Source organism: Lonchura striata, chromosome 1 (assembly GCF_046129695.1).
Source record: "Lonchura striata isolate bLonStr1 chromosome 1, bLonStr1.mat, whole genome shotgun sequence".
In the NCBI taxonomy this organism is placed as follows: Eukaryota; Metazoa; Chordata; class Aves; order Passeriformes; family Estrildidae; genus Lonchura; species Lonchura striata.
Genome location: NC_134603.1, coordinates 9,628,636 through 9,654,413, shown reverse-complemented (window position 1 = coordinate 9,654,413; position 25,778 = coordinate 9,628,636). Strand labels below are relative to the sequence as shown.

At 37.4% G+C, this 25,778-nt stretch overlaps 1 protein-coding gene across 2 annotated transcripts in view; it reads right to left on the bottom strand.

Annotated features, from left to right (window-relative positions):
- The window catches only part of ADCY8 (adenylate cyclase 8), a 117,268-nt gene that overhangs the window by 69,880 nt on the left and 21,610 nt on the right, over nt 1-25,778 (bottom strand). For both annotated transcript variants that reach the window (XM_021542360.3, XM_021542361.3), the window contains exon 2: nt 16,104-16,253. In XM_021542360.3, the coding sequence (XP_021398035.1) occupies nt 16,104-16,253 (150 nt within the window). The remainder of the gene's footprint in view (nt 1-16,103; nt 16,254-25,778) is intronic.

Here is a 25,778-nt window from a genome sequence, read left to right as displayed (position 1 = left end):
ATTTTTCTAGATGGCAGCACCAGCTGAGGTGAACTGTATGTTTGTTTAAGATGAGAAAACACACGCAGCCAAAAGCTGCACTGGAGCATTGGAGTATTTCACCACTGGAGCACTGGAATGTTGCACCCCCCCTCCAAGAAGGTGCTCCTTCCTGCATAACATGAGAGAACTGAGAATTTCCTAATATTTAATTTATCCACATAGTCTACAAACCTTTGCTAAATCAAGACCTGTCTTTGTGAGGAAGAAACAAAAGATTATATGAGTGATAGCTGATACAGAGCAGGCTGTGAACTATAATGCAGTGAGATCATCCTTTATTTTGGGAAATACCAAGCTCAGACTTTCTCTTTCCCCATACAAGGTGGTTCTAATTTTAGCACATCTGATTTGTCTTGGCTTCTTCCACCCTTTCCACCTGGGATTTCTGCTATCCTTCATTCTTCTGATGTGTAAACACTGAATGTGATGCTTGTGATAGCAACAAGCAAACCAGTCCCTTAGGAGGTCCTTCATACTCCTGCAAACTCAGGTTTCACAGGAATCTAATCCTCAGGTAGCTTCACTCACAAGCAAAGGGCAAAGGTTTCATGGTTTCTTAAGATGGCATGCTAGCAAAAAGCTGTTGATTGATAGTCTAGAAGCCAGAAATATTTTTTAAATTTTGTGTCCTTAAGCCTTCTATTACAGAAGGCACTTAGATTTCCTTAGTCCTTCACTATTAAGATACATAGCTCAATATGACCAAAAATAAAACCACCTTCTGAACAAATCAGATCAGTATTTCAGGGAGTTGCATGGATAAAGTGTCCAATGACTTCTTGTGAAGAAATATTCAGACTAATACAATTTTTTTTATTGCAAAAAGAAATATGTTATTTCCTATCTTACCCATGAAGGATAACAAATTGAAATACAATTTCTTTTAAACAAAGGGGAGTAAAAAACAAATAGAAAGTAAACAGGAAATCCTGGCTTGATTTGAACTGTTTATGAAATCTATGATAAGAGAACATTGAAAAAAAAAAGATCAGTTACTTCATACATATATGACTTAAATAGAGAATGTACTTTTTTTCCAAAAGGAAAATCTTACATTCCTTATTTGCATTCACCTAAGGGGGTATCAAGCAATACCTCTAGAAGGTTTATTTAAAATAAAACATAGTTGGCTTGGCACATGTTCACTAAGCCTAGAAAAATGTGCCTAGGACACTTGATATCTTAACCTTCATGCTACTCATTAAGGTAAGTTAAATTTCTTGCCTGCACATAAGATCTAGCAATGACCCATAAAACTGAGGTTAATTACTTTGCCTCTGTAGCAGCCCTTCTCCATTAATAGTGAAGCGTGTGATGAGCCTTTGTCAGAATCACAATTTAAGGTTCATGAACAGCTCGTGTCACTTCTCTGCATGATGTATGTTGTGCTAAGGAAGAGCACTGCAAGAAAAACAGCATTATAGTGTGTATGTGTGTAACTATATACACTTTTTGAGGCACTTCAGTTACCATCAATTCTCTGGTACTGAAACATGTCAAATGTCCCTTGCTTTGCCAAGCTACTCTTATATCACACCACACTGACGAGATGGTGGGGATGCTGAACCAGGCTTCTTCTACAAGGTGAGAACTGAGGTGGGCTCTAGTGTGGATCATTTCCATTCTTTGTTTTCCTACAGCTGATTTTAGTGCTCTCTGGACCAAGATATGTCCTTTTCAGAGGTCCTTCACATCACATTTCTTCAACCCAACAGTCAAGAAAGATTTTCCGTTATTTCAAGAATGAGTGTCAGGTCACTCTTCCCTTGTTATAAAGATCCTTGCCTTATAGCTCCCCTTCAAGCTACCTAAATACTATTGCTCCTATTACACACATTTTGATACAGATTTAGAAGAACAGCACAAATATGTGGAGGTCATGTACAAAAAAGCAGTATCCTAGGGAAAAGAAAAAATTTTTTATTGTGCTCCGTACCTTACTGTCTACATGATCAAAGAGTCCTCACATTTCTAGTCAGTCTCTCTTGGAAGACATTTTCAGAGCTGGAGGGAAGCACATGAGAAAAAACTCCTCTTACAGAGAAAGCGCTAATAAAACATGAACTCTAGGGTGAAGGAAACTCCATTACCTGGATCTTTTGAAAGCTTACTAGTTGAGCAGTGGGCTAAGTGGAGACAATTCAAAGCAGCAGTGGTAAATGGTTTAAAAAGGAAGAGAGAAAAGACATAGAAGAAAAGACATGTCTTTGTTCAAAAGAAAAGACACAGAAAAAAGAAAATAGCAACACAGGAATGCTAGAAAAGAACTGGTGAACTGTTCTTCTAATAACCATTCATGACTTGAATCATCTACAGTGTTTAAGATGGAGCAGTCAGAGTTTAGAGTAAATAAATTTTAAAAGTACCTTTAACCTGAAGAATAACTATGGTAAAGACAAAAGACCAATAGAAATCACTAAATGTAATAAATTGATGGTAGAATTCAGGTCTGCATTCAGACACCTGAGTTTTGTGACTCCAAGGTAGTTATGGCCAGACTTCCATATAATCCAATGAATCTGGAGAGATACTTAGCCAAGTAAATGACTCCTTCGGTATCACTATGGTCTCTTTGGGTTTTGTTGTCTGTTTTGACTAGATCTCAATCCATGATAGTAGGAGCTCACAGATGTAAAGAGTTTGTAGTCACTTCATTTAGGAGGTGTCAAATATGGAGCTGAGTCCTACCCAATCTACTCCTTAAGGAAAAGTTAGCAACAGTGAAACAAATCCTGCAATGATAACTAAATTAACTTCATGAGTCATCCACATCTACTTAAAGTCCCAAGACTGCAATTTAACATTTATACTGCCTCTAAGGCCCATTTATTGTTTTATGCATCTGCAATAGTCATTCTTTATTGGACAGCTTTGCTGTGGTCTGCATGGTCATGCACTGATCCTTTGGGTCACTTGTACTGAAATCAGGGAGTACCACTGCTTACAACTGCACAAACATAGGTAGGCACATTCGTGGGGAAGTGGGACATGTCTCTGATGAATAAAAATTACCTTTGCAGCAGTTTTTGAGAAGAGTCAATTAAACAGTGCACAAGACCTCAGTCTTGTGAATAAAAACCAGAGACCTACCCGCTTGGGCTAATCAAAGAGACCAAAACTCCAACAAGCACAAAACATTGACAAGCAGTTTGGGATCTAGAGCAGATTGCTAAGAGGAAGATCAAACTCCCTGAGGTTTCTCTGCAGTTCATGTAAGGGAATCACCCCTGCAGGGTCTGCTATGTGCAAAAGCTCAGTGCACCAGTTCCACTTAGATGGTATAGATTTTTCTTTGTGCCACATAATTTTTATTGGGGATGGCTTTGCCAAGGCATGAAAAGTCCCTCTTGACTGATGGGTCAGTTCAGGTTTTGCTCTTCTTCCTCTACATGCGCCATCAAAAGGGGGAACCTACAGAGAAGTCGTGGGAGTAAGTCTGGGTTTGGAATCATCCTGCTTATGGCTGTTCCCAAGACACTTGTGGAAAATTGTAGTGGGCGTATCCCAGAAGTGTTTAATGATAGATTCTCTGAGAAACTGTTCCACATTTTTCATCTTGAATGTTAAGAATAATTTTTACATCAAGCTTGTCTTTAACAACATTTACAATTAATACCAGAGATTTTTATTGTCTTAAACACTGAACTTAATAGGATGTGAAAAGGGCCATTTAAAGCAGGAGTAATTTTAGTCTTTCTGGAGCACATGAGCTTTTATTACATTTAAGGAAAGTCAATAAAAATTGTATTGTATTGTACTGAAAATCTGATCATGTTCAGAACAGATGTAATTATTGTAGATGCCACTCTAGAAAATGGAAATTAGCACCTCTCATTATGATGAACTGCTATGAAGAGAAATTCCTTTGTGCTTACTACGTGTACAATGGACAGTGTATTTGCAGCTGTTCTTTCTTGTACCTCATCAAGAAAATGGGAGTTAATTAAAAAAATAATGAAGTAATTGCAGTACCTAATTCATTCAGACTTGTGGGGTTATGAGGCTGCCTTTTAGCTCTTACTACTTCTGCAATGTTTGATATAAGCAATATCAACTTTTTTTTTTTTTTTAATTCTGGCAATTTATATCCCAAATTATCCTGTACTTGGCTGCATGTTCCATTTAGGTATCTGCTGTTTTCAAAGAGAAACAAGGCGAGATCACACAGAAGGTTTTGGAGGCTCCTTTTGTTTAGCTTTTTTCTATGAAAGACATCTATAATCTCAATCAAACTGATAACCCAGTATTTATGAGAGTGAGTGAAAGTGAACCCTTCATGAAAGCGTCTAATGAGACATGTTGCAAAGTTTGTGGAAATGAAAGTAGGAAAATACCTTTTCCACACAATTCTTGTAGGAAGGACATGTTATCCTTGTCTCCTCTATGCTGTTGTTCAAACCATCATAAAACAATATATGTAGCACATGCTGAAGGGAGGAACTGCAAGGTACTGCTGGTCCTTTGTTTTGGCTGGATAGGGAATGGTTTGATGATTCAATTCCTGAAGCCACATTACAAAATCTTGTCAGGGTGTGACGACTAACAGATACTGCCAGGTGTAAAAGGAGGTATCTTTTTTATTACCCAGTTGGCTGTGTAAGGAGATCACAATCTTAATGCCTGCTTACCCTGCAGTTCCTGAGATGTAGAAGGATTATTCCAGGGCTGCCAGTTTTGGTTTTTATGCCTTCCCAGTATAATTTTGGCTTCATAAAGATTTAGCTTACCCTGTAGTTTGCTGGGAATTGGTAGAACAACACTTTGTGGTTTTGAGGGTTTTTTTTATTGCATTATACTTGTTATTGCTGATGCATGTATATTTAATAAAGAAAAATTATTCCTCTTCAAAATATTTACAAAAATACTTATAAAATTATTTTTATAAGTAACACAGTTGATCATGAAGCTAACTGCAGTCATTAATTATACTATGGGACATGTACAACAAACCAACTTATCATAAGGCCACATAAGCACTACTAATGAGCACCACTTGGATGAGAGTGGGTGTGAGCACATCACGAAACAATCTACTAATAGTGATTTGTTTGAGTTGTCTTTTAACAACGTGCAATCGTTAATAATTCCGGATCCTCTGAACCCTTACATATGACTTTTTATCTCCTGAATAAAGACCATGTTAGATTTACATTTCATTGTGAAACCCAACCATGTTAGAAAGATGAGTGGTGAAAAGCGGGAGTTACAAAACAATTTGCATTACTGCCCTGACTTATAGACATGGAAATTTATCACAGAATCATGCAATGAAGGGCTGTTCAAGATCAGTCAGTTACCACCTCCTGGCCATGGACAGGAGAACCTTCCTCTAGACCAAGTTGCTCCAAGCTCCATCTGACTTCTAGTCAAGGGGCAGGCCCAGCTTGCCTGTGCAACATGTTCCTGAGCCCCACCACCCTCACAGTCAAGGTTTTTTCCTAATAGCAATCTCAACCTACTCTTTCAGTTTGAAACCATTTCCCCTTGTCCTACCACTATATGCCCTTGTCAAAAGTCCTTCTCCATCTCTCTTGGAGCCCTTTTAGGCACTGGGAGGTTCTATAAGGTTTCTCTGTGGGCTTCTTTTCCCTAGATTAAACAATTTCAAATTTCTCCACCTGTCTTAATAGGAGAAGTGCCCAGCTCTCTGATGATCTTCATGACTCTCCTCTAGATTTTCTCCAACAGGTCAATGTCCTACTTGTTGCTGGGGATCTCTGAACTGAGCAAGTGACACTCTCCAGCCCCACAGTAATCCATTAGACTCACCTAATAAGGGAAAGGCATATCTTATAGTGTAAATTTTGTTTGTTCCAAGTATCATGATTTTTTTTTGTTATTCATTCTTTATTAAGCAATAGTGGAGAGGACAAATATTCAGAAGAAAAAGATTTATATAGAAATAAGACCCACATTATGACAAAAAGCTTTGTACTATCTTCTGGTGTATTGGCTTCCATAAATTTCAGTTAGTTTGCAAGGAAGGCTGGAGTCAGGGCTAAATAACAGGAGAAATATAGGCACAGCACTGATTTCATAATGCTATAATCTTAAGCTTTTCCTTGTTTTACTGGGATACAAAATGATCACAAAACAGCTCCTACAATTCAAATTTGTTCTAAAATATCAGAATGGCACCATCTGACTTTAATGCTTATTGCGCTGTACTTCTCTGGAAGAGCTTTGCCTTATCTGCTGTTAAATCTTCATTTAATTCTTCTGTACTGGTTCTTTTTTCTATTGATTTAGATGTCTGTTTTTTTCATTTTGCTCCATTTTTTTTGGGCTGTTTTGAAAATTTCTAGATAATTTCAGGAAAATACACATTTGTCAGGAGTACACATGTCAGCTAATGACATGAAAAATATCAGAAAGCAGGCTTTTGTGCCTTTTTTTTTCAACTTTCTATAACTAAATCACTGCAGACACCAAGATAAGAGCCACAAGGTGGTATTTTCTGGTCAAAACAAGGGATACAGCTTGTCAGAGAAATACAAGACTCCAGTACTAAACAGAACAAGCAGGATAAAGCTTCCTTTCAGTGGATGGGAGAAATAGTCACCTCCTGAAAATCAAACCCCTTTGAATGGTTTGTAGATGGGCAGTTGAATCCTGTTGATATTGTTGCCTTTTTCCTAACCTGGAAATGAAACTTGAGATAATTTTAGTAAGGAGGTAATATAAAAAGGGGATTTTTAATGAAGGCCTTCAGAGCAAGTTATGGAAAGATGTTTATAAAAGCCCTCTCTTACAGGGATGAGTAGACATTTATTGGTTTTAGGAAATGAGCATAATTGATAAAAAGCACCAATTAGGAGGACAAGGGGTGATGCAGTTCCCCCTGCCCCCCCCCCGCCCAGGTCAAACCCCTTCTCTGGAGCCCCTCCTTCAGCACTAGCTGTACTTTGTCCATGAGAATGCATCTTGAAGAGTTGTTCTAGTTCTTGGCTCCCAGGAAGAACCAAGATAGCATGAAACCTTCTATCACCTGGGGCTTAGAGATCTGGAATTTGTTTTTCTGCTCAGGGAAAAGCCATGGAAAGTAGTGGGAAAACTAACTACGGTACAATAGGTGACAGAGTTACAAATATATGTGTGACGAATACGGAGAACATATAAAAGAAAAAAAAGGCAGAACAAAACTGCATCAATATGAAAGACCATTAGCCTATTTATAGCTGTTAATTCAAATATTCTATCTTACCTTAAATTATCTAAGTAATGGCATCAGTAACTTGACTCTTATTTATCTTGGAATTGGTACTTCTTATGGTTACATAATTTAAAACCATTACCTGGACTACAGAGTCCCTCTATTAATATAACATCTTGTAAGGACATTAATGTTAGAGTCTTCCTACAGTCCTTTTAGGACACTAAGGGATGCTTCTTATGCACTAACTGAATGAGAAATTCAGAACAGAGGTACTAACTTGATGAATTTGGAGTTTGGAGTTCTTTATTAAGCCAAGAGGAATGTGTGACAACCCAGCTGGCAGTAGTCTCATCTCTGTAGAGGGCTGAAACTATTTCCTTTCCCCTACTCATTTCATTTCTGTCCACTTCCCTAATGCATCACCAAGGGTCATTTGTTGGTGGCAGCTCTGAAAAAGGCTTTTTTTTTTAGACACCCCTCTCTTTAGCAAAGATGTGAGAACACAGAAGACACAGGCCAGCAAAATCCCATTAGTTTCATTCACTATTGGCCAGCACAACATTTGAACAACTGGCTTAGAGGTCTAAGTACCACACAGGAGTTTTATCCTCAGTGAATCCAAAATCCATCAGCTAGAAAAGATGTTTCCTTCTCACTAACTTCTTCTAGGGAAAGCTCCCGTGCCTGAACATATGACACTGAGATTTTTCCCCTACATGAATTCAGGGTCTGACTCTTATCTCTCTGTCACTGGCTATAAATCTCATTATTCTGTTTGAGCCCATGTGGCAACTCCAGATTTGCAAGGAATGGAAGAGAAGGCAGCAGAAAGTTTTTATCTTTATTTTACCTTATAATTTGACTTGAAAGAAAAATGTGGAAGTTATGCTTTGATAACAAGAAACAAACACCAGCAGTGAAGGTGAAAGCACTACATGTAAAATCTCACAATCTTTGGATTCGTATTGCAAATGGGTTAAGTAAGGGGTATTTTGAGAGAAGATGTAGTAAATATACATCCTGGTATCTACAGAATCATAAGTGCATGTAAATATTTCTTCCCCCCAACAATAAGGAAGAAAAGCCTGTTATTGGATTTAGAAAACAGGTCACCTACTAAATCAGAATATGGAAATGCATTTGAAGAACAATTTATATAAATATACAAAATATAAACTTTTCACATTCTATTATTTGTTGAATTTACCAGTATGGTATACTTAGAGCTTTTTCATCTAAGTACTGATGGAGCAACATGAATAAAATTTTCTGTGGCAACCATGGTTCTTTAGAGAAAAGAACTAAGATGAAAGGAAGTCTGGACAAATGTGAAGCTTTACTTAGAATCTCACAGTTAACAAATTGGTTTCTATCAAGTAGAAAAAAAAGCCTAAACCAGAGCCTCTAACCAGAGGTTTACATAGTTTTCTTTTTTAAAATGTGAGTTATTGTGATCATAATTTTAGAAGATGAAGCACATTAAACTATTTTTATAAAGGCCATGTGCTCTCTAAAATTAATATTATTATTTTTTTTTAAACTAAATCTGAATTTTATTGTCATACCAATTTAGAGAAATTTTAATATTCTTACCACCACTGTGTGTATATATCTATATACACACACACATACACATACATATATGTACATACATATATGTGTATATATACACAAGAGTTCATGGTGCTTAACCCTCTTAAAGTGTCCTTTCCAATCCCAATCCAATCTGCTTTTTTTTTGAGATGTTGTAAAGTACTGACAGTTGATTAAATTCTAGCTTTGTGAGAGCTTGATAAAACCTACATAACATGTAAGCTGCTTTAAAAAGTTAAAAAAATAAAAATAAAAACCCAAAAGCAAACTAGAGCTCATCAATCTGCAGAGAGCTTCTTAAAGCCATGGGAAACAGAGATTGTTGCAGGGGAAAGTGTGAAAAAAAAAACCTCTGGAAGTAGAGGTAGAAGGAAACAAATGGTCAAATAGAACAGGTTTTTAATGAAAAAAGAGCTTAAGGCAAGATTACAGTTTTTCCAACAATAACAGGCAAAAGAGACTAAATATGCCAACAGCAGATTGTTTTGAAGACTAAAGGCTGCCTTCTCATTTTCTAGTCCTGATATCCATACTAGAAAGAAAGAATGTGTGCTCATACCCAGAAAACAAAACTGTCCTCTTCTCACCTGAACAAATGGTCCTTTCAGGTGGTGAACTCTAATCCTTTATGCAAATCAAATTAAACAATATCCAAACGGTTTTGACTTTCCAAATGACCTTTAATTGGATTTTTGGAATCTCCTTTGAGAAAGAGATTACCTGGAATGTAGGTGCTCAGGGAGCCAGTGGCAGGACTTGCAGGGAGGAATTTTCTCTAGGGTATTCTCTTAGGGGACTCTTCTCATTGCACTGTTTAATGTAGAAAAGTTTTTCTTCTTTCTCCCAACTGGTCTGACTCAACCCATAATTAACACTTGCAGATGCCCATCTTTGTCCCACCTTGATGGGAAGCCCAGTGGAGTGGGTTTGATACCAGCCTGGACCTTCTGGCCTGAATACTCCTTGCAAGACTGGAAGCAGGCAGTGCTTGCTCCCCTCTCCCCTCCTGCCTCCAGCCTTCAGCTCCATTTCCTCTGTCTGTGTGTTAGATGCCCAAGAACATTTCCATAACGACTTAGGAAGATGGCAAGAAGGGCCTTTATTTCCACAAAAGAGGACCTTCTCTTTGTGGAATTTGAGATTATTTCTGCAGAGAAATAGACCTGTTTGCTGAGGACTGTCTTAGAGAGGGATTTAAACAATACAATTAAAATTACTAATGTGTTGTGGCTTTTGTAAATTCTAGAACTGTCTTCATTGAAACGACACAAATGTAGTGCTAAAATTAGAATAATTTTCTCCATTTGGCTTGTCAAGACTTAGAACCTGAAGGATTTGTTTCTGATTTGAGCTCACTCCCTCCCCATAGTTTATCACAGCAGGGGCAGAACAGCCTTGCTGGCAAACTCTGTGCAAGAGGTAAAGAGTTTTCTCTTCATGAATGATGCATAACCTGCTACATTGAGAACAAGAATGAACACCTCTCCAGAAGATGATTGTAAAAGTCAAACAGATGTGGACTGTTTTCCCCCTCTGAGCTCAAAAAACTTCTGTATAAAATGTTATTAGGTGCTCTAAATCTACTAGAAATAATGCAAACAAAATGTTTCAAAGAGGATATATGTTGGGTTTTCTGAACATTAGTCCAGACCCCAGGTTATTCATGTTAGTAAGATACCATTTAACAACTTTGTTTATCTTGAAAGCAGCCTCCCATCCATGTTTTCCTATTGCGTTGTCCTGGCTTCATTAGTCTCTTTGTCTAGAGCAGTCTCAGGGAGTTGAAGTGTGGCCATGACACCAGAGAAGTTTCTAATTATGTCTAAATGCCTTTTCTGTGAATAGCTGTCCTGCAATATTGTGGTCTTACTACAAGAGAAGGGGTAAGGGATGGACTGATTTTTATAGTCCTCTGGCTGCAATAACTATAGCTATTTAACTTTTGTGATTTTTTTCCTCTTATAATCCTTTTAAGGCTTCATTTGCAGCTTCAGTTAGTCAAATATTCCTGCACAAGTTCTATTGCACATTAATATTCCTTACTTCACTACACAATAATTGTTTTCAGATATGTATAACTTGACATACGTATGTGTGGCACAAGAAAAGGCAGCATGACAAAGTTATCTGAGAGTCTCTTTATAATTAAATTGCAGTATTTCAGGGTTTAAGAAGTTATGCAAATTTCAAGTAAAGACTGGAGAAAGAGCAGGTCATGACACCTCATATATATTGAATGCAATTCTACATAAAGCCATCATTTCAATATGTGTCTGGATTTAATATGTCATTCATTTAAAACTTAGGGATTTTGTATCCTGAGAAATAGAAATTAAGAAGAAATTTAGTGCAGGTTTCTGCTCTTCATTAAGGAAGTTTCACAGCATTTTCACAATGAGGGAAATTACATACTCATTGGTTTTGAAGGGTTTTCAGTAGCTAATTAAGAAAGTGAGTTAGACTATCTGTTTTCATTGCCCAGATATGATGAAAACAGAATTACCTGCTGTGTTCTTACAACAAAATCAAGCTAAAAACAAAGACAGTGTCTTTGAAGTGTTCATTAACAAAGTATAACACTGGTTGTCAACATTTTTGATATCAAATGAAAGTATTAAATCAAAATTTCAAACAGGTGGTAGCAAGTTATGATATTGTTGGTATAAAATGGATTCATGAAAACTGCGAACCTCATGTTTGTTTTTATTCATAATTGCAATGTTTTGAAAACAAAATCAGAGGACATTTTTGGCAGCCATATTTGGCTGCTTGATATAAATACATCTCTTAAGAAAATGCTGCTAACCACAATTCATTAGAAAATATTTAAATTCATTATTCTATCAATAACTGCTAAACAAAAGGTTGTTTTACAACACATTTGTCTGTGCTGCCTCCTGCAGCTTGCTTGCCTGATATTTTCATCTTTTGATGATAAAGTCTTTCTGATACTCATCATCTCCTTTAACTATGTCAAGTTCTGAAATGTTTTCAATTTGCAGAAAAATTTTAATTTTTTAAAGAAAATTAGGAAATAAGTAGACACAGATGTTCCCTCAGTTCCAGAGGGTGCTGGGATTTCCAAATGGTGTCTTACAGATAATACCATACAGGTAAGTGTATAAACATCATTAGCAATGACTGCTGGAGTAATTCTCCTTTGTAGCCACACTGTTGTTCATTTTCATAATAGAGTAATTAGAGTTAGGAAATTCATTGCAATTGAAAATGATAATATGTACTTCTAACTACCCCAGGTGTTTTAAAACAAAAGAGTAACAATAAAAAAATCACATCCTTGATGATCTGAAAATACAGCTGAAAGTCCTGACTTTCTGAAACACTTCAGAAAATTTTGTCTACAAGTCTTGTTGAGAGTAAATGGGGATGAGGGAGGCAGAATGAAAAAGATGTAGAAGCTTTATTGTATAGAGGCTTTTGGAAACAGACACTGGAAAGTGCTTCACTTCAAAACTGGAGTCAGGTTGCCCTGGATCAGCCAGGCTCCATAAAGCCTTTTGCATCATCCAGGTCTGCACTGCATTCTCTTCCTTCCTGTACAGTCACTGAATGAATTGCAATTCTTGTAAAAGTTGAACTTGCACCTGAAGATATTTTCAGTGGAAAATGAGCCTATGGAGTTAAGTTGGATTTACAGAGACCATAGGCCCAGACATTTCTGAACAACACAATGACTTTGACTGTCAAACTGGAAAACTTCACAGCAAAAATGAAAGAGTTTAAGTAATTCTTGAATCCTGAAAACCCACAAAGAGAGACAGTGCTGGAAGATAATAGCATCTGGAAAACCCATGACATCCAAATTTCAGGTTAGAGTAACATGAAGAACAACAAAAATGTTTTTTTATCCCTAGTGGGACTTTGGTGGTTTCACCCCCCATTTTCACCTCCCATCACTCCTTATGCAATTGTTGCAAGTGAATAAATGAAGTTGCTTCCACTGGGGAAAAAAAAAAAAAAATCAGCTCATATACATGAAAGGTATCTGTAAATACAGAGAAATCTCTTATTTTCTGCCAGCAGCAGAAGCTGACACAGTCAAAAATTTATATTTTTATTTCAGAAAATCTACATATACTCATTAGAGAATCCTTAAAAACCTCTGACAATGAGAGATCCTTCCTTGTCACTATTGTTGTTTCCTTATACACCCCCAAATTTCTAATTGTACCTCTTGCTTTTCTCTATAACATGGATTATAAAATGTTTGGGTGACTTTCCATGACTGCCTTTTTTAAGCATTGCAGAATACTGCATAATGAGAGCAGTAGCATTTATCATTATTAGAACGACAGAAGATTAGAGATTATGAATCCAAGGGATATTGAAAAATTGGAAGGGTAATTTTGGGAGAGCAGGAACTTAATTTCTTGGTTTTAACAATGCAGAGTAATGAATAGAAGTATATCTGAAGCATTTATATAACTTCCATGATTACATAGAATTGGAGCCTCGTTCTGTGATTGTTTATGGACAAGCATACCACTCCTTGTTGTAGCTTAAAACTTAGGTTATTTTGTTTTTACTTTAATTTTACTACTCTTCTGATTTAAATAAAGAAAAAAATGGACCTTAGAGGATCTTTCTGGTGAGCTGTCACACTTCATACGACATGCCATGCATACAACATGTCAATAAATTTAAATTTTCTATTACTTTCAGTTTAAGAAGCAGAAGACATGTGGATATGAAAGAAAACTCAAGAGATTTAAATCAAGTCATCCACTACTATAAAAAGTAGCAGACCACCACTGAAAACAACAAAAACCTTGCCCTTGCTGTAAGTATCCTTTAGTTTAGTTTAGGGCAAGCGAAGGGAAAATAAAATTAAGTGGAATAAATTTGGAATTCCTGGAATTATTGTTGAGAAGAATGACACAAATTATTCTTCTATTTTCCCTGCAAATATTTGTTCATCAACAGTATTTCTATAAATTTTTAGAGGCCACATCACAACTATCATCCTGCGCCTTTTCCACCCTTTTTCCCCCTTCACAGGAAATTAAAATAATGGAAATAATTTAGTAAACTTTAATCCTTTTTAAAATTTGATGTGCATTAACAGGCAATAAGTTTTTTACATTAATCTGAACTACAGATACAATTTATCATGCAATATTTTTCCTCAACATGGAAAAATGCTAGCAGTCACTGAATTACTGCCTGTGTACTCATTAAGTGAGCATGAGCAAGCTTCTAAAAAAAAGTGGTCACCTAAAGTGTGACCTTGTCAGTCTTCTTAAAGCAGATAGTTTTAAAAATTGTGTAAATGAGATGCTATTCCAGAAACAAAGGGAAAAAAATAGAATGCTGAAGGAAACAGTCTCTCCATTCCTCAAAATGTTCCAATATTGGAATATGTTTTTAATGTTGTTGTTCCAAATACAAATGGAAAGCTGAAAAGTTTATTAAATATTCGCATATATAGCGGTGCACTTAATAGCAAAATTACAAAGTTCCAAGAAAATTCATCAGAAATATTTCAAAATATTTTGTTTTTAGATCATAAAATAATATTTCAAAATTTTGAGCTAGTTTATTATAAATTATGTTTCAGAAGAGATCTTTCATTTGATGTACTTTTGTCTTTATTTTTCTCCTGTAGGTATTTTCCTTGGCCCAAGGACATTTCCCCTTATGCATTTCCAGTCATATGATGCCTGTGACACATTACTTTGGTTTTAGCTGAATCTCACCTGCAGTGAGGTAACACTCCAGGGAAGTTCTGCCTACAGGGAACAACACAGCCCTGAAACCTTGCAAAGCAAGCGGCCAAGACAAAATTCACAGTTAAACCTGACTTAATAAAAACAAATATTTCTGATCCAACCACTATTTCTGCCCTCTAAAAGAAGAAAAAAGAAAAAAAATATGCCCGCCCAAATGGAACCTATCTGTTTTCATTTTCCTATTAGACAATACAAGTTCAGCAAAATTGGATTTTTCAAAATATTTTTCTTTATACTACCTTCATTTTACATGAGAGGATAAAATAATTCTAATGGGAAAACCTCAGAATAATATGGAACAAGGAAACATTTTGTTAGTGATATAAAGTTTTTTACAATGAATCCTAGAAAACAATGGTCAAAGTAAAGCTTACAAAATAATGGCTTATGAAAAATAAGGCAAGAAGGAAAAGGAAAAAGCTCCAAATACCCAAAAATCCCAAGTAGCCCAAAATCCCCAGAAGGCATGAAAATATGATCCTGCAGTTAAAAAAAGAACAAAGCATCCTAGATAATATCCCTCAAAGTCCTTTCAGTCAGCAATGGCTGCAGAGATGTTCTGGCAGAGACACCTGGCATTACTCAACACAGTCATGTGTACTGAGTCATTAGTCAGTAAAGTGCAGAATAGGACATCTTCCTAGAACTCTGTATAAGACCATGACTTTCAGGGGGCAAATGAAATAAATTTGAGAAGTCATATACATTTTTGAACAGCAGGGCAAAATGAAAGGCTAAATTCATCTTAGAATGATACAGCAATGTAACATGTGATACAGGTGCTGCTCCCTTGGTGTAAAATAATAAGCAGCAAACTTATTTTTTATTCAATACTTATTTTGGATCACTAAATATGATTACCTAAAATCAATCATACCTGTTCAGATCAAAAGTGCCCCTAACCCGGTATGCTATTTACACAGATTGGCCAAAGGTTGATTTTTTGAGAAGTGTTTAAGAACAGAGAAACAGAACAGTGATACTTGGCTGCAGCTGCAAAAATCCATCTATGAGCCTGAATAGATGTTTTAGTATTCTTTCTACCTAGATAAAGTTCACTTCCATGAACTTGCTTAGTTTTGAAATTCTCACAGAAGCAGTCAGATTGAAAGGGACCATAGTGTGTCATCTGGTCCAGCCTTCCTGCTCAGGAAGAGCCATCCCAGACCACATGGCACAGAATTTGCATCCAGATGGTTCTGGAGTATCTTTTACTTGACTAACACAAGTTTTAATATCTACAGCATTCTGAAACATGAAGATCCCCAACTTAAACCCTCTTGTGTAAAGAAGAATTTTTTAAACACCTGCCAGGTGCTGTTTCATTTGATGGCCTTTTCTGTGGGAAAGGATAATGAACAGCCACTCTATTCATCCTGTTTCCTAGGGGAAATCTTTTAGATGCCACATGAACTCCATACACACCAGCACAGTAACAGCATAAAGCTTACTTAACCTGCACAAATCAGGTGGTACCACACTGGAGCCAACAAGCCTACAAAAGCCTGGTATTGTCCAATTATCAATATCAGCACCAGGCATGTTTATCCCTGCAGCCATACCTGTCGCTGGTTTTCTGTCTCTAGTCTCAGCCTGGCTTCCACACATCTTCTGGTCTCCAGGAAGGCTTGGCGCTGGGCTCTGTCTGATAGGTAGCTGATGAAGATTCCTGCAGTGTTCATACACATAAATAACACTGCCTGAGCTGCAATCTGCAAGGAATGACAAACAGGATTTGATTAGACAGGAGAAGCAAAAATATCTGTTTAAAAAAATGAAAGAGATGAAGACAGCTTTGTAGGCTGCAAAAATAGAAGTTTGGAAAGTTTGCATAAAAGAATGTCTTGGATCTTAAGTAGAGACATCAACTTTGTAAATTGTCTCTGCCTTGAGGATGATATATGCAGTATTTGGGGGCATTAAACTCTGGTTGAACCACAAATTATGTTTCCAAAGATTGACTCACAGAGCTGTAGCCAGGAATGATTACAAATATAATTAACAATTTGGTTTTGCACTGCCTCTTCTACAAGAGAAACTTTGTGATTTGCTCCATAGCTTTAGTTTGGGAAGCAAGCCATATTCAAGAAAAGAAAGAATATTAGTTAGCAATGAATTAATATAAATTATAATAGTTATTGTATTATTAATATCAGTGACAATAGTTATTGTATTATTATCAACCAAATAAAATACATTAATTTTCAGCTGATGCCAAAGCACAAATTTACACAATCTGAATTCTGAATCATTCAGCAGAGGAAACTGAAAAGAAAAGCATATTTGTGTACAGCTAGTACCTGTATACACAGACTTTTTCTTTACTGAAATCTATGCAAGAGCTGAACTGTTTTTCCTTGTAGAATCTGTGTCACAGCTTCTTCCTTTTCCATATGAACTCAAGAGAGCCAAAGGGGAGTGGATCCATGGGCAGTGTAAATTTCAGTGGATTATTTATCTGTCATTGACCTCCCTTTGTGCTCTGCATGTTTTTAAGGCAGGGCACATCAACACCATTGAAGTGAGGATTGGTTGGGAAAGTGCAGCAGAGACAGGAAAAACTTCTGCAGCCTCAGTAGCTTTATCCAATATCTCATTCTTGTTATTAGTTAAGATTTCAAAGGCTTTGATAACAATGGGTGATACATACAGGATCATAACAACACCAGAGCAACACAACAAGAAGGCAAATCAAGTGTTCATCATTTAGGATACTCTGTTGGTGGAAAACAGAGAATGCCCAGGCAGGAGTAGCAGGATAAAACAGTAGATACTGTGTACAAAAGTACAGCAAGCATTCAGCGATTTTTGTCAAAAAAGTCTTGAACACTCCAGCAATCTGTGATTGCTGAACATTTCGGGATACAAGTGTTGTTTGTCCTAATAGAGGACTCCCTGATCTCAGCATCATTATGATGCTTTGACTCAGATCTGCAGGTCTCATTCCCCACAGTCATATAGGTTTGAAAGTGAGATCTGATATCAGACCGAAAGCATCTGGCAGAAACTTCAGCTTTATATATTCCCGTATTTCTGAATCTGGAGTATTGTTCTACTATAGTACAGGGAATTAATTTGCAATTTATGTGCCATTAAATAATAATGCATATCCTGGCTCCAGATGGAGTTTTGTTTAACCTTTTCCAGAAGCAGATGTCTAGACAGGGCTTGTGAGAAGTAGGGCATGATTAGCATTATCCTTGCATCTCCCTGTCTTCCAGGATCCTCTAAGCTGGAGGTGGTAGACTCAGTGCACCTGCACAACTTTTCGTCATGCCTTTATCAAGTTAATAGTACATTTGGCTCCTTTGTCACTCAATAATAAAAATTTTTTACAATTAATTAAGTCTTTTGTGATAAAAATGTTTCCTTTTGTTTCCTTCAATTCACAGTTTTATCATTTTTTTAAGTGCTGCATCATGTTTATAAAGTGAGAAACCATTTCCAATTAATTTGCTCATCACTGTTCCTGATTTTACTGTCTTAAAACCTAACCCCTTACTTTTACTTTTTAAAAGGGAGGAATTTGAGATTCTTTAGTTGCTCTGTATCACTATTCTCTCTTTACGCTTTCTGCTTTTTTCCTGTTCTCTACTATACCCTTTTTTACTGGAGACGTGTTGCCCTGGACTAGACAGCTTCCCCAAGACACTCTCTGCCTTTGCTCCAGGATAAATCAGAGAAGGCAGTAATTTTTCTATGAAATAACTTCTTCTGGTGCAAACTACTAAGAGATGTATGATGAGCTGACATGAGATTGTGACTCTCAATCTGAACTAGTTCAGAACTGAATTATTCAGCAAGACAAGTGAAATCAGCTGCAGGAGATTGGAGGAGTCAACTTTTCAAACCTTTTTGACTGACTTTTAACTTTGACCTGGACTGTAGTTTCACACATACTAGGAAGGTTAGAGTAGAGGGTGAAAAAGAAGTTTGTCCATCCAGAACATTTGAAAAGTGTGTTTCAACAGTGAAAGCAGTGACAAGTTGGTCTCCTTTGCTTGCAAATTCATTTGCAATTTCCTCATGAGCCCAGTTCAGTCACCCAGCTCTGCTAATGCTCAGGACTTGTTCCACTCACTTCAGCAGATCTCCTTAGAGAAAATGCACTAGAATTTATCTTTCAATTAGATTTCATGAGTACCTAATTTGATTTGAACAAAGGGAATAATGGAAAACATGTTACAGGTAAAACAACAGCTTATGCAGGGGTAGAATCGGCTTTCCTGACACATGGTAGTCTGATTGAAACCATTCCAAAGAGTAAAGCACTATGACTTGCATACTAATCTGTGGCTCTTGTTAATAAAAGAATAAAAAAGACATATAAGACTTGATGTGGGAATCCAGGACATCCCTCTGGCTGCCCTGGCTGTCTCGAGACCCTGGCAGGGGGTTCAGAGACCTTGGCATGAAGTCAAAAACAGCTGAGGCTTAGATTTTACCCTGTGGAAAAAACTGCCAACTCTGTATGAGGAATTACAAGCCACAAGGGTTTGAGTAGTTTGGTAGTTGAATAAACACAGGGTGAAAAAGTAGAATTTTGAGGCTTTTTTAGAATGGGGTTCAAGGGGACAAGATGGAGGGATTTGGGCATGTCCTGACCTTCTTCTCCATCTTCTTGTCCTCCATGTCTTGGTGTAATGGTGACACTTAGAAAAGTGGTTTAGGGTAGAGACACACTGTCTAACATAAATGATAGATATTGGCACATTATTGTAAACATAGTACACGTAGGTTTTGGTATAAAATGTAAACACCACCCTAGGGAGTAGAAAAAATGCCATGGCCAACTTGCTGAGATGGAGCTCAGCAGGTCAGAGAAAGAATGTTATAGATAAGGAAAAATAAACAACCTTGAGAAGCTGATCCTACGCATTCCAGGCTCCTTCTTTGGCTGCACAGGCTGGGAGAACTAGGACTTTTACAATCTTGGGGTCACCTTGACACCACGGACCCTGAAAATTTGAGTCTTTCCTTCCTGCTTCTTTTTTCTAGAGCTTACTGGGGCCAATTCCAGAAGTCTCAGAGGATTTTCTACAACCTATCAAGGCTAGAAGCCAGGACAGACTTTGTTTTCAAAGATATACAGAGTTTCATTCTTCTTGACTGACCTGAAAATAATTAATGCTCACACTGTAGGGAAGCTGAGGCATAATGTGAAAAAAGAAAATACTTTCACAATATTTATAAGTCTATTTATACCTTACACTTAAATAATGAACAGTAGTAGCACAGTAAGTGATCTTAAAAGCCATGAGTGATGTATTTTAATTTTAAATACGGCTCTTATGAGGTCTGCTTCTTGAATATTTAAAAAATGCAAAGAAGGTACCCTTCACCACACTGCTTGTGAGTATCTCTGTAACCAGGATCATCACTGTCCTACTGAACCTGTAGTTACACATAATCACATAACAGGATAAACAGAGCCGAAGGAAGTTACTCTAACAAGATCACTGAGACAGTAGAATCACAGAATCACAGAGTCATCAAGGTTGGAAGAGACCTTCAAGGTAAGTAATTTCAAGCATCAACCCAACAACACCATAATCACTCTTAAATAACATCTAAGGTTCCACATCTAGATGCCTCTTGATTAATTCCAGACTCCACTGCCTCCCTGGTCAACTTATTTCAATGCCTGACTGCTCTTTCAGAGACAATTTTGTTTCTAATATCTAATCCAGGCACAATTTAGGACCATTTCCTTTTGCCCTTTCACTTCAGACATGGCACAAGAGACTTACACCCGCCTCACTAAAACCTCCTCTCAATGTAGTTGTAGAAATCAATGAGATCCCCCCAAGTGTCCTCTTCTCCAGATGAAACAAGCCCTGTTCTCTCAGTCACTCCTCACAGGACACATCTTCCAGACCATTCACCAGTTTCATTGCCCTCCTTTGGACATGCTCCAGCACCTCAATGACTTTTTGGAAGTGGGGTGTCCAAGAAAAAGGAGCCATTAAAATTCTTACTCCAAAAGTCTGTTCTTCATTTCTTGCAGGAGGTGATTAAAAACTTAGTTCACATAGAAATAAATTAGTCAAATAAATTAGCACTTATAAAGTGTCCTCCATACAGGCACCTCAGAACCCTTTGCAAAATCATTATGAAAACTAGAAAAACTAAAGGATATGAAAGGAGAATATGCAAGTTAGACAAGTAAGCTTAGTTTAAATTTGACAGGACATATTGATTGAAATAACATAATTTTTATCTGTCACTCATATAAAAAAGGCTTTGCCAAGACAGCTGAAACCAAGGGAATTGATTTGGGAAACACCAGGTTTCAAAGAAACAATTAAAAGGTACCAGACATGGCTCATGAGGAAGAAGTGATAATCAAAGCAGGTACAATATAGTAATGTAAGAGAACAGGAAAAGGAAAATTCATTAAAGAGATGGTAAAGTAACTCCTGTGTCTGTTGTTAAGTGGTAGGTAATCAGCTACAGTCTGTTTTCAAGGCAGAGTTGAATCTAGTTCAGGAAGCAGGAAGTTCAAAGGGTACAGGTGAGATACTGGCCTAAGCACAACAACAATTTTTAGACATTTCTGCTATTAAGAGCACCTAATCAAGTTGGCCTTCCTTAGGAGTGTACATAGAATCCTATCAGCTTATGAATAACTGGAAGCAAGTTAAAGAAGATTTGGAAAATGTCAGAAGTTTCAAGACTTCAAAAATCATAACTGAACTGTGTTTTAGTTTTAACATGATTTCCCTTTTTGAAATATGCAGTTGCCCGTCAGGGAATTTAGAGCCATAAGGCCAGCCATTAACAGACACTTATGGAGTGTATAGTGATTGGCTGAGTTAGGCACTTCCAAAGAACACATAACCTGAGGAAAAGTGCATTCAACAAACCAAATGGATTGGAAATATGTTGATTGATAAATGGCCCTAAAAGACTGTAACTGATGCAGGCAATCTTCATCACGAAGTTGAGACAACAACAGCATATATCCACATGGAAAGCACAGTGGAGGCAGAGGAGAGAAAGCTGAAATTACTCTGAAATCCAGAAGGACAGTGAACTTGTGTGTTACTACCTCAGGTGCAGAAATACATTCTAAAATGTTTAGTAGAAACAAACCTGTTATTAATCTCTTCAGCAGACAATTTTTTTCTGCCGTGTAGAAGAAGAGCAGTGTCGGCATTGATGTAACCCAAACACGTGTGAGAAGTAAAGCGGTTTTTAATGAAATCTCCAGTTAGACATTCTCAGGGCTTTAGAAACAGATTAGAGTATTTCTTGTCTGTATTGGAAAAATGGGGAAGGTAAACTTGTGCTTCTTAGAAAGTGTTTTCAGCATGTGACACATAAAGAACTGGTTGCTATGGTAATTATTATAGGATAATTAAGTTTGGAGAAGCATTTTGATTCTTCGTTAGTTGTTTAACTAAAAATAGAAGTTCACCACAAGGTTGTTTTTTGTAATTAAAATGTCTCAGAAAATACTCTCTTCCTTCTCAATCACTGTCTTGTTTGGGTTATTTGAGGGAAAATAAATGCTCTTATAAGAATTTATCACCAGGAATGGACTGAGAGTTGCACAAGACCAAAATGTTCTACTTTCTCTAAAATAGGAACATCTGGCAGCACAGACTCTATGGCTCTCTCACTGCTGGGCTGCAGCAAGCCTCTCTCTCCCACTGAGAGTATGATTTTATGAATCAAAGCTCCTGGCAGAGAAACTAGTAAGTACCTGTTTCTCTGTACTACCTTATGCCCACCTTGATCCCTCAGTACAGCTTCCCCTTTGCTGTGCCAGATCAATTATCTGTGGGACCATACTGTGAACTATATCACGGAATGTAGCCAGCTTAAAAAACAAACATTTAGTGTTGGCCGTATCCAAGGCAATCGTCTGATTAAGATCACAGCACAGCCTCCACAGGAAGGAGAAGCATGTGAACATTCATAGCTGGCACTGCTACCAACCCATTAAACGGAAAACATTGCTGCCTTATTGTTAAATCACCTTGTAAAGAGTGTTTTTATACTTAAGGTTCAGTCATTCTGACTTCTCCTGGGTCTAACTGCTAAATTCCCCTGGCAGTGATAAGAGGCAATTTTGTTTATTTTAGTTTGTGTGTGCTTCCTCACTAACTTTTATTGGAAACTAATCTGGCACACAAAGGTGCCCAAACTGCTGCCATGACTTTCTAAAAAACTCAGCTGTCCCTGATCTTCTCTATTTTCCAATGCATAAATACAACAGATGTTTAACTCCTACTCACAGCTGGAGTGAGTGCTACTCTTTAATCAGATCTACATACATGTACTTTACTGAAAGACAGAAATATATCACCCCCCTGAGAAGACAGGGATGGAGAAGAGCATAATGTTTATTTATGGTAAAGTTAGACAAGCACAGACTATGATGGCTAAGAACAGCTTTACCCCACGCACCCTTGATTTGCTACATGTGAAAAAGCCATTTGTACTAGTGTCACCATCTGATCACATGTTTGGAACAGAATTTTGTGGTTCAGCTGTGTACAACACCCATAGGAATATTGGCTGATTCTTCAAAGACTCTGATCTTATTTATGCCTCTAGGAGAGCTGAGACCTTTTAAGATGCCTAATCTTAAATGACCAGAGCTGTCATTAGAGGACTTCACTGTGTGTTTAGGAACAGTCTGGCCTTAAAGGTGCATGAAATGTGCAGCCTGCAAGCAGGTTGGCCCTATGAAATCATAGGCTGTACAACAAGAAATTATTATATTACCTTCAATGAAAACAACTGGTTTCAGACAAAGTTCTCTCCATCCTGTTGCAGAATATCCTAACATGAAAACAAAAACTGTTTTCCCCCTGAACAATTACATTTGCATACAGTCAATTGTTCTAGTTCAAGATAGTATTTGAAAATATGTATCTTTAATATTTAGGAGTGTGAGTTCTTATTAGAAAAAATAGCTGTAACCTTTTTTTTCTTCCTCCCATTGAATTAATTAGAAATGTAGAAAATTGATTGTCTGATTAAGTTGCTTATAAATAGGTAAGGCCACACAAATTTGGTAAGTCAGCTACCAACTATGCCAAAACTTTTGCAGCATGGTGTGATACAAAAGATGTTCCAAGAAAATCATATCAATCATAAAATGTTATATATCATATCAGACACATAAAGACTGACATAAGTGGGGGATGCAGAGGCAGTCAGATGCTAGTGCCATCGAGCAGACCCAAAGTTACAACATGTCTCCTCCTAGTCCCCTTGAGTTGTCTAAAATTTAGAGTTCAGGAATAATTTTAATAATAAAATAAATCTATTCTGGGACTTTGGATAATCTTTTTTTGGTACTTTTCTTTTTATAGTTTATGTTAAAGTGACTAGACATGACTACGACAATGTCAGTGGCAGGGTCATAGCCCATGCATAGAGGGGAATGAACAGGGATGGGAAAATTACTTTCACTTTTTAGAAACTCTTTTCCATGGCTATAAGGTGTTTAGCTGAACTCCCTGACACTTACTAGGAGCTGATCCTGAACTATGCAAAGAAATCTGGTGATCGCATCTCCAGTTCACTGAGCAGCACAGCACCCTTTTGTTATCATTTTGTATACACAATGCTGTCACCTCCAGATGTTTAAAATGTTCCCATTTAGAAAAAACAATCTTATCTTTTGACGTGAATAACTTTCTCCATTCAGTGTTTTCTGTGTGTTAGTTAGGTACCTTTTTCCTCTGCTTTGAGATCACTGTATTGCAAGGCAATTACAAGGAGAAATCTAAAGACAAATATTCCAGATATAATTATTTCATTGACAAAAAGAATCACCTTGTTTGGTGTGTTTAAAAGTTAACATAAAGGGCTCAGACAGGAGTCTCTTCTGAGAATACATGTGACCTTGAAACCACAGCACATGTATTACAGAAATACTTTAAATTCCCTGTGCTGTCTAACCAGGAATAGATCCTGCACACAAAAAAACCCAGCAAAAAACAAAGCACAGCACAGCATCCTGTGCAGTAGAGAACACTGGAAGCAGACTGTGGCAGTCAGGGAAAATTAGGAAAAAATTAGTATTTTCCAGTTCATTGCTCAGAGGGGAATGCAAAGCAGCTGTTTCTCTTCCTGCACTTCCATATTTCAGACTCATGAAGCTCTGTCTGACTCTGAAATTTTCCCTGGTTCCTGGTTGATGGCAAGTTGAACACAAGTCAGAGGTGCCCTGGCAGCCAGGAGGTCCAAGAGTGTCCTGGGGGGCATCAGGCACAGCATTGTCAGCTGGCAAGAGAGGGGATGTCCTGAGCTTCTCTGCACTGCAGCAGCCTCACCTCAAGTCCTGTGTTTTGAGCACCAGAGATATTAGAAAAATATAAAGCTATTAGAAAATGCTCAAAGGGAGGTTATGAAGATGGTGAGGGACTTAGAGAGGAAGACATATGAGGAGCAGCTGAAGTTATATGAGGAGACTGAGGGGAGATGTCATCATGGTCTGCAGTTTCCTCACGAGAGGAAGTGGAGTGTCTCATCACTTTATGACCAGTGACAATACTCAAGGGAATGGCCTGAAGTTGTGCCAGGGGAGGTTCAGGCTGGATATTAGGAAAAGGTGCTTCACCCAGAAGGTGTTTGGGCCCTGGAACATGCTCTCCAGAGAAGTGTGAGAAATGTGTGAGAGAGAGAAATGTGCCAGCATTTTAGGACCAAGCATCAAACATCATCTAACTGACAAAAAATTCCAGCTGACACTTCATCTGGAAAAGTCTGAAAGCATCACTGAGTTTAGGATGAGCCTGGACAACCTAAAATAGGATGCCTAAAGAGAAAGTCACTTCTGGAAATTTTATTCAAATTATTACAATAGTTTTACCTAAGTCAATATCAGATAGCCAAATGAGAAGAAATCCTAGTAGATCCCTTATTAGATGATGCAAACTCCAAGGAGTATTGGAGGAAAAAAAAAAAAAAAACAAAAACCAACACATCAAAGCTGTTTCACAGCATTGGAAAGAGTTTCATTATATTTTAAGGAGAAGTGAATTATGTAGTGTTTGTTTCTGCTAAGTATTTTGGGGTTTTTCTCTGCACATCTGTTTTTATTGCTCTGGATAATGGCTCTTATCCGAAGTAAGATGTCAAAACATGGTGACCATCAATAATTATATTTGTAGAGCTGACTGTTCCTCTTTTCTGGCATACCTCATTGCTCTTTTCATCTGATGAATTGTATTCATGTTCCAGAAGTTACCTGCATAACATACTCCATGTCTCTT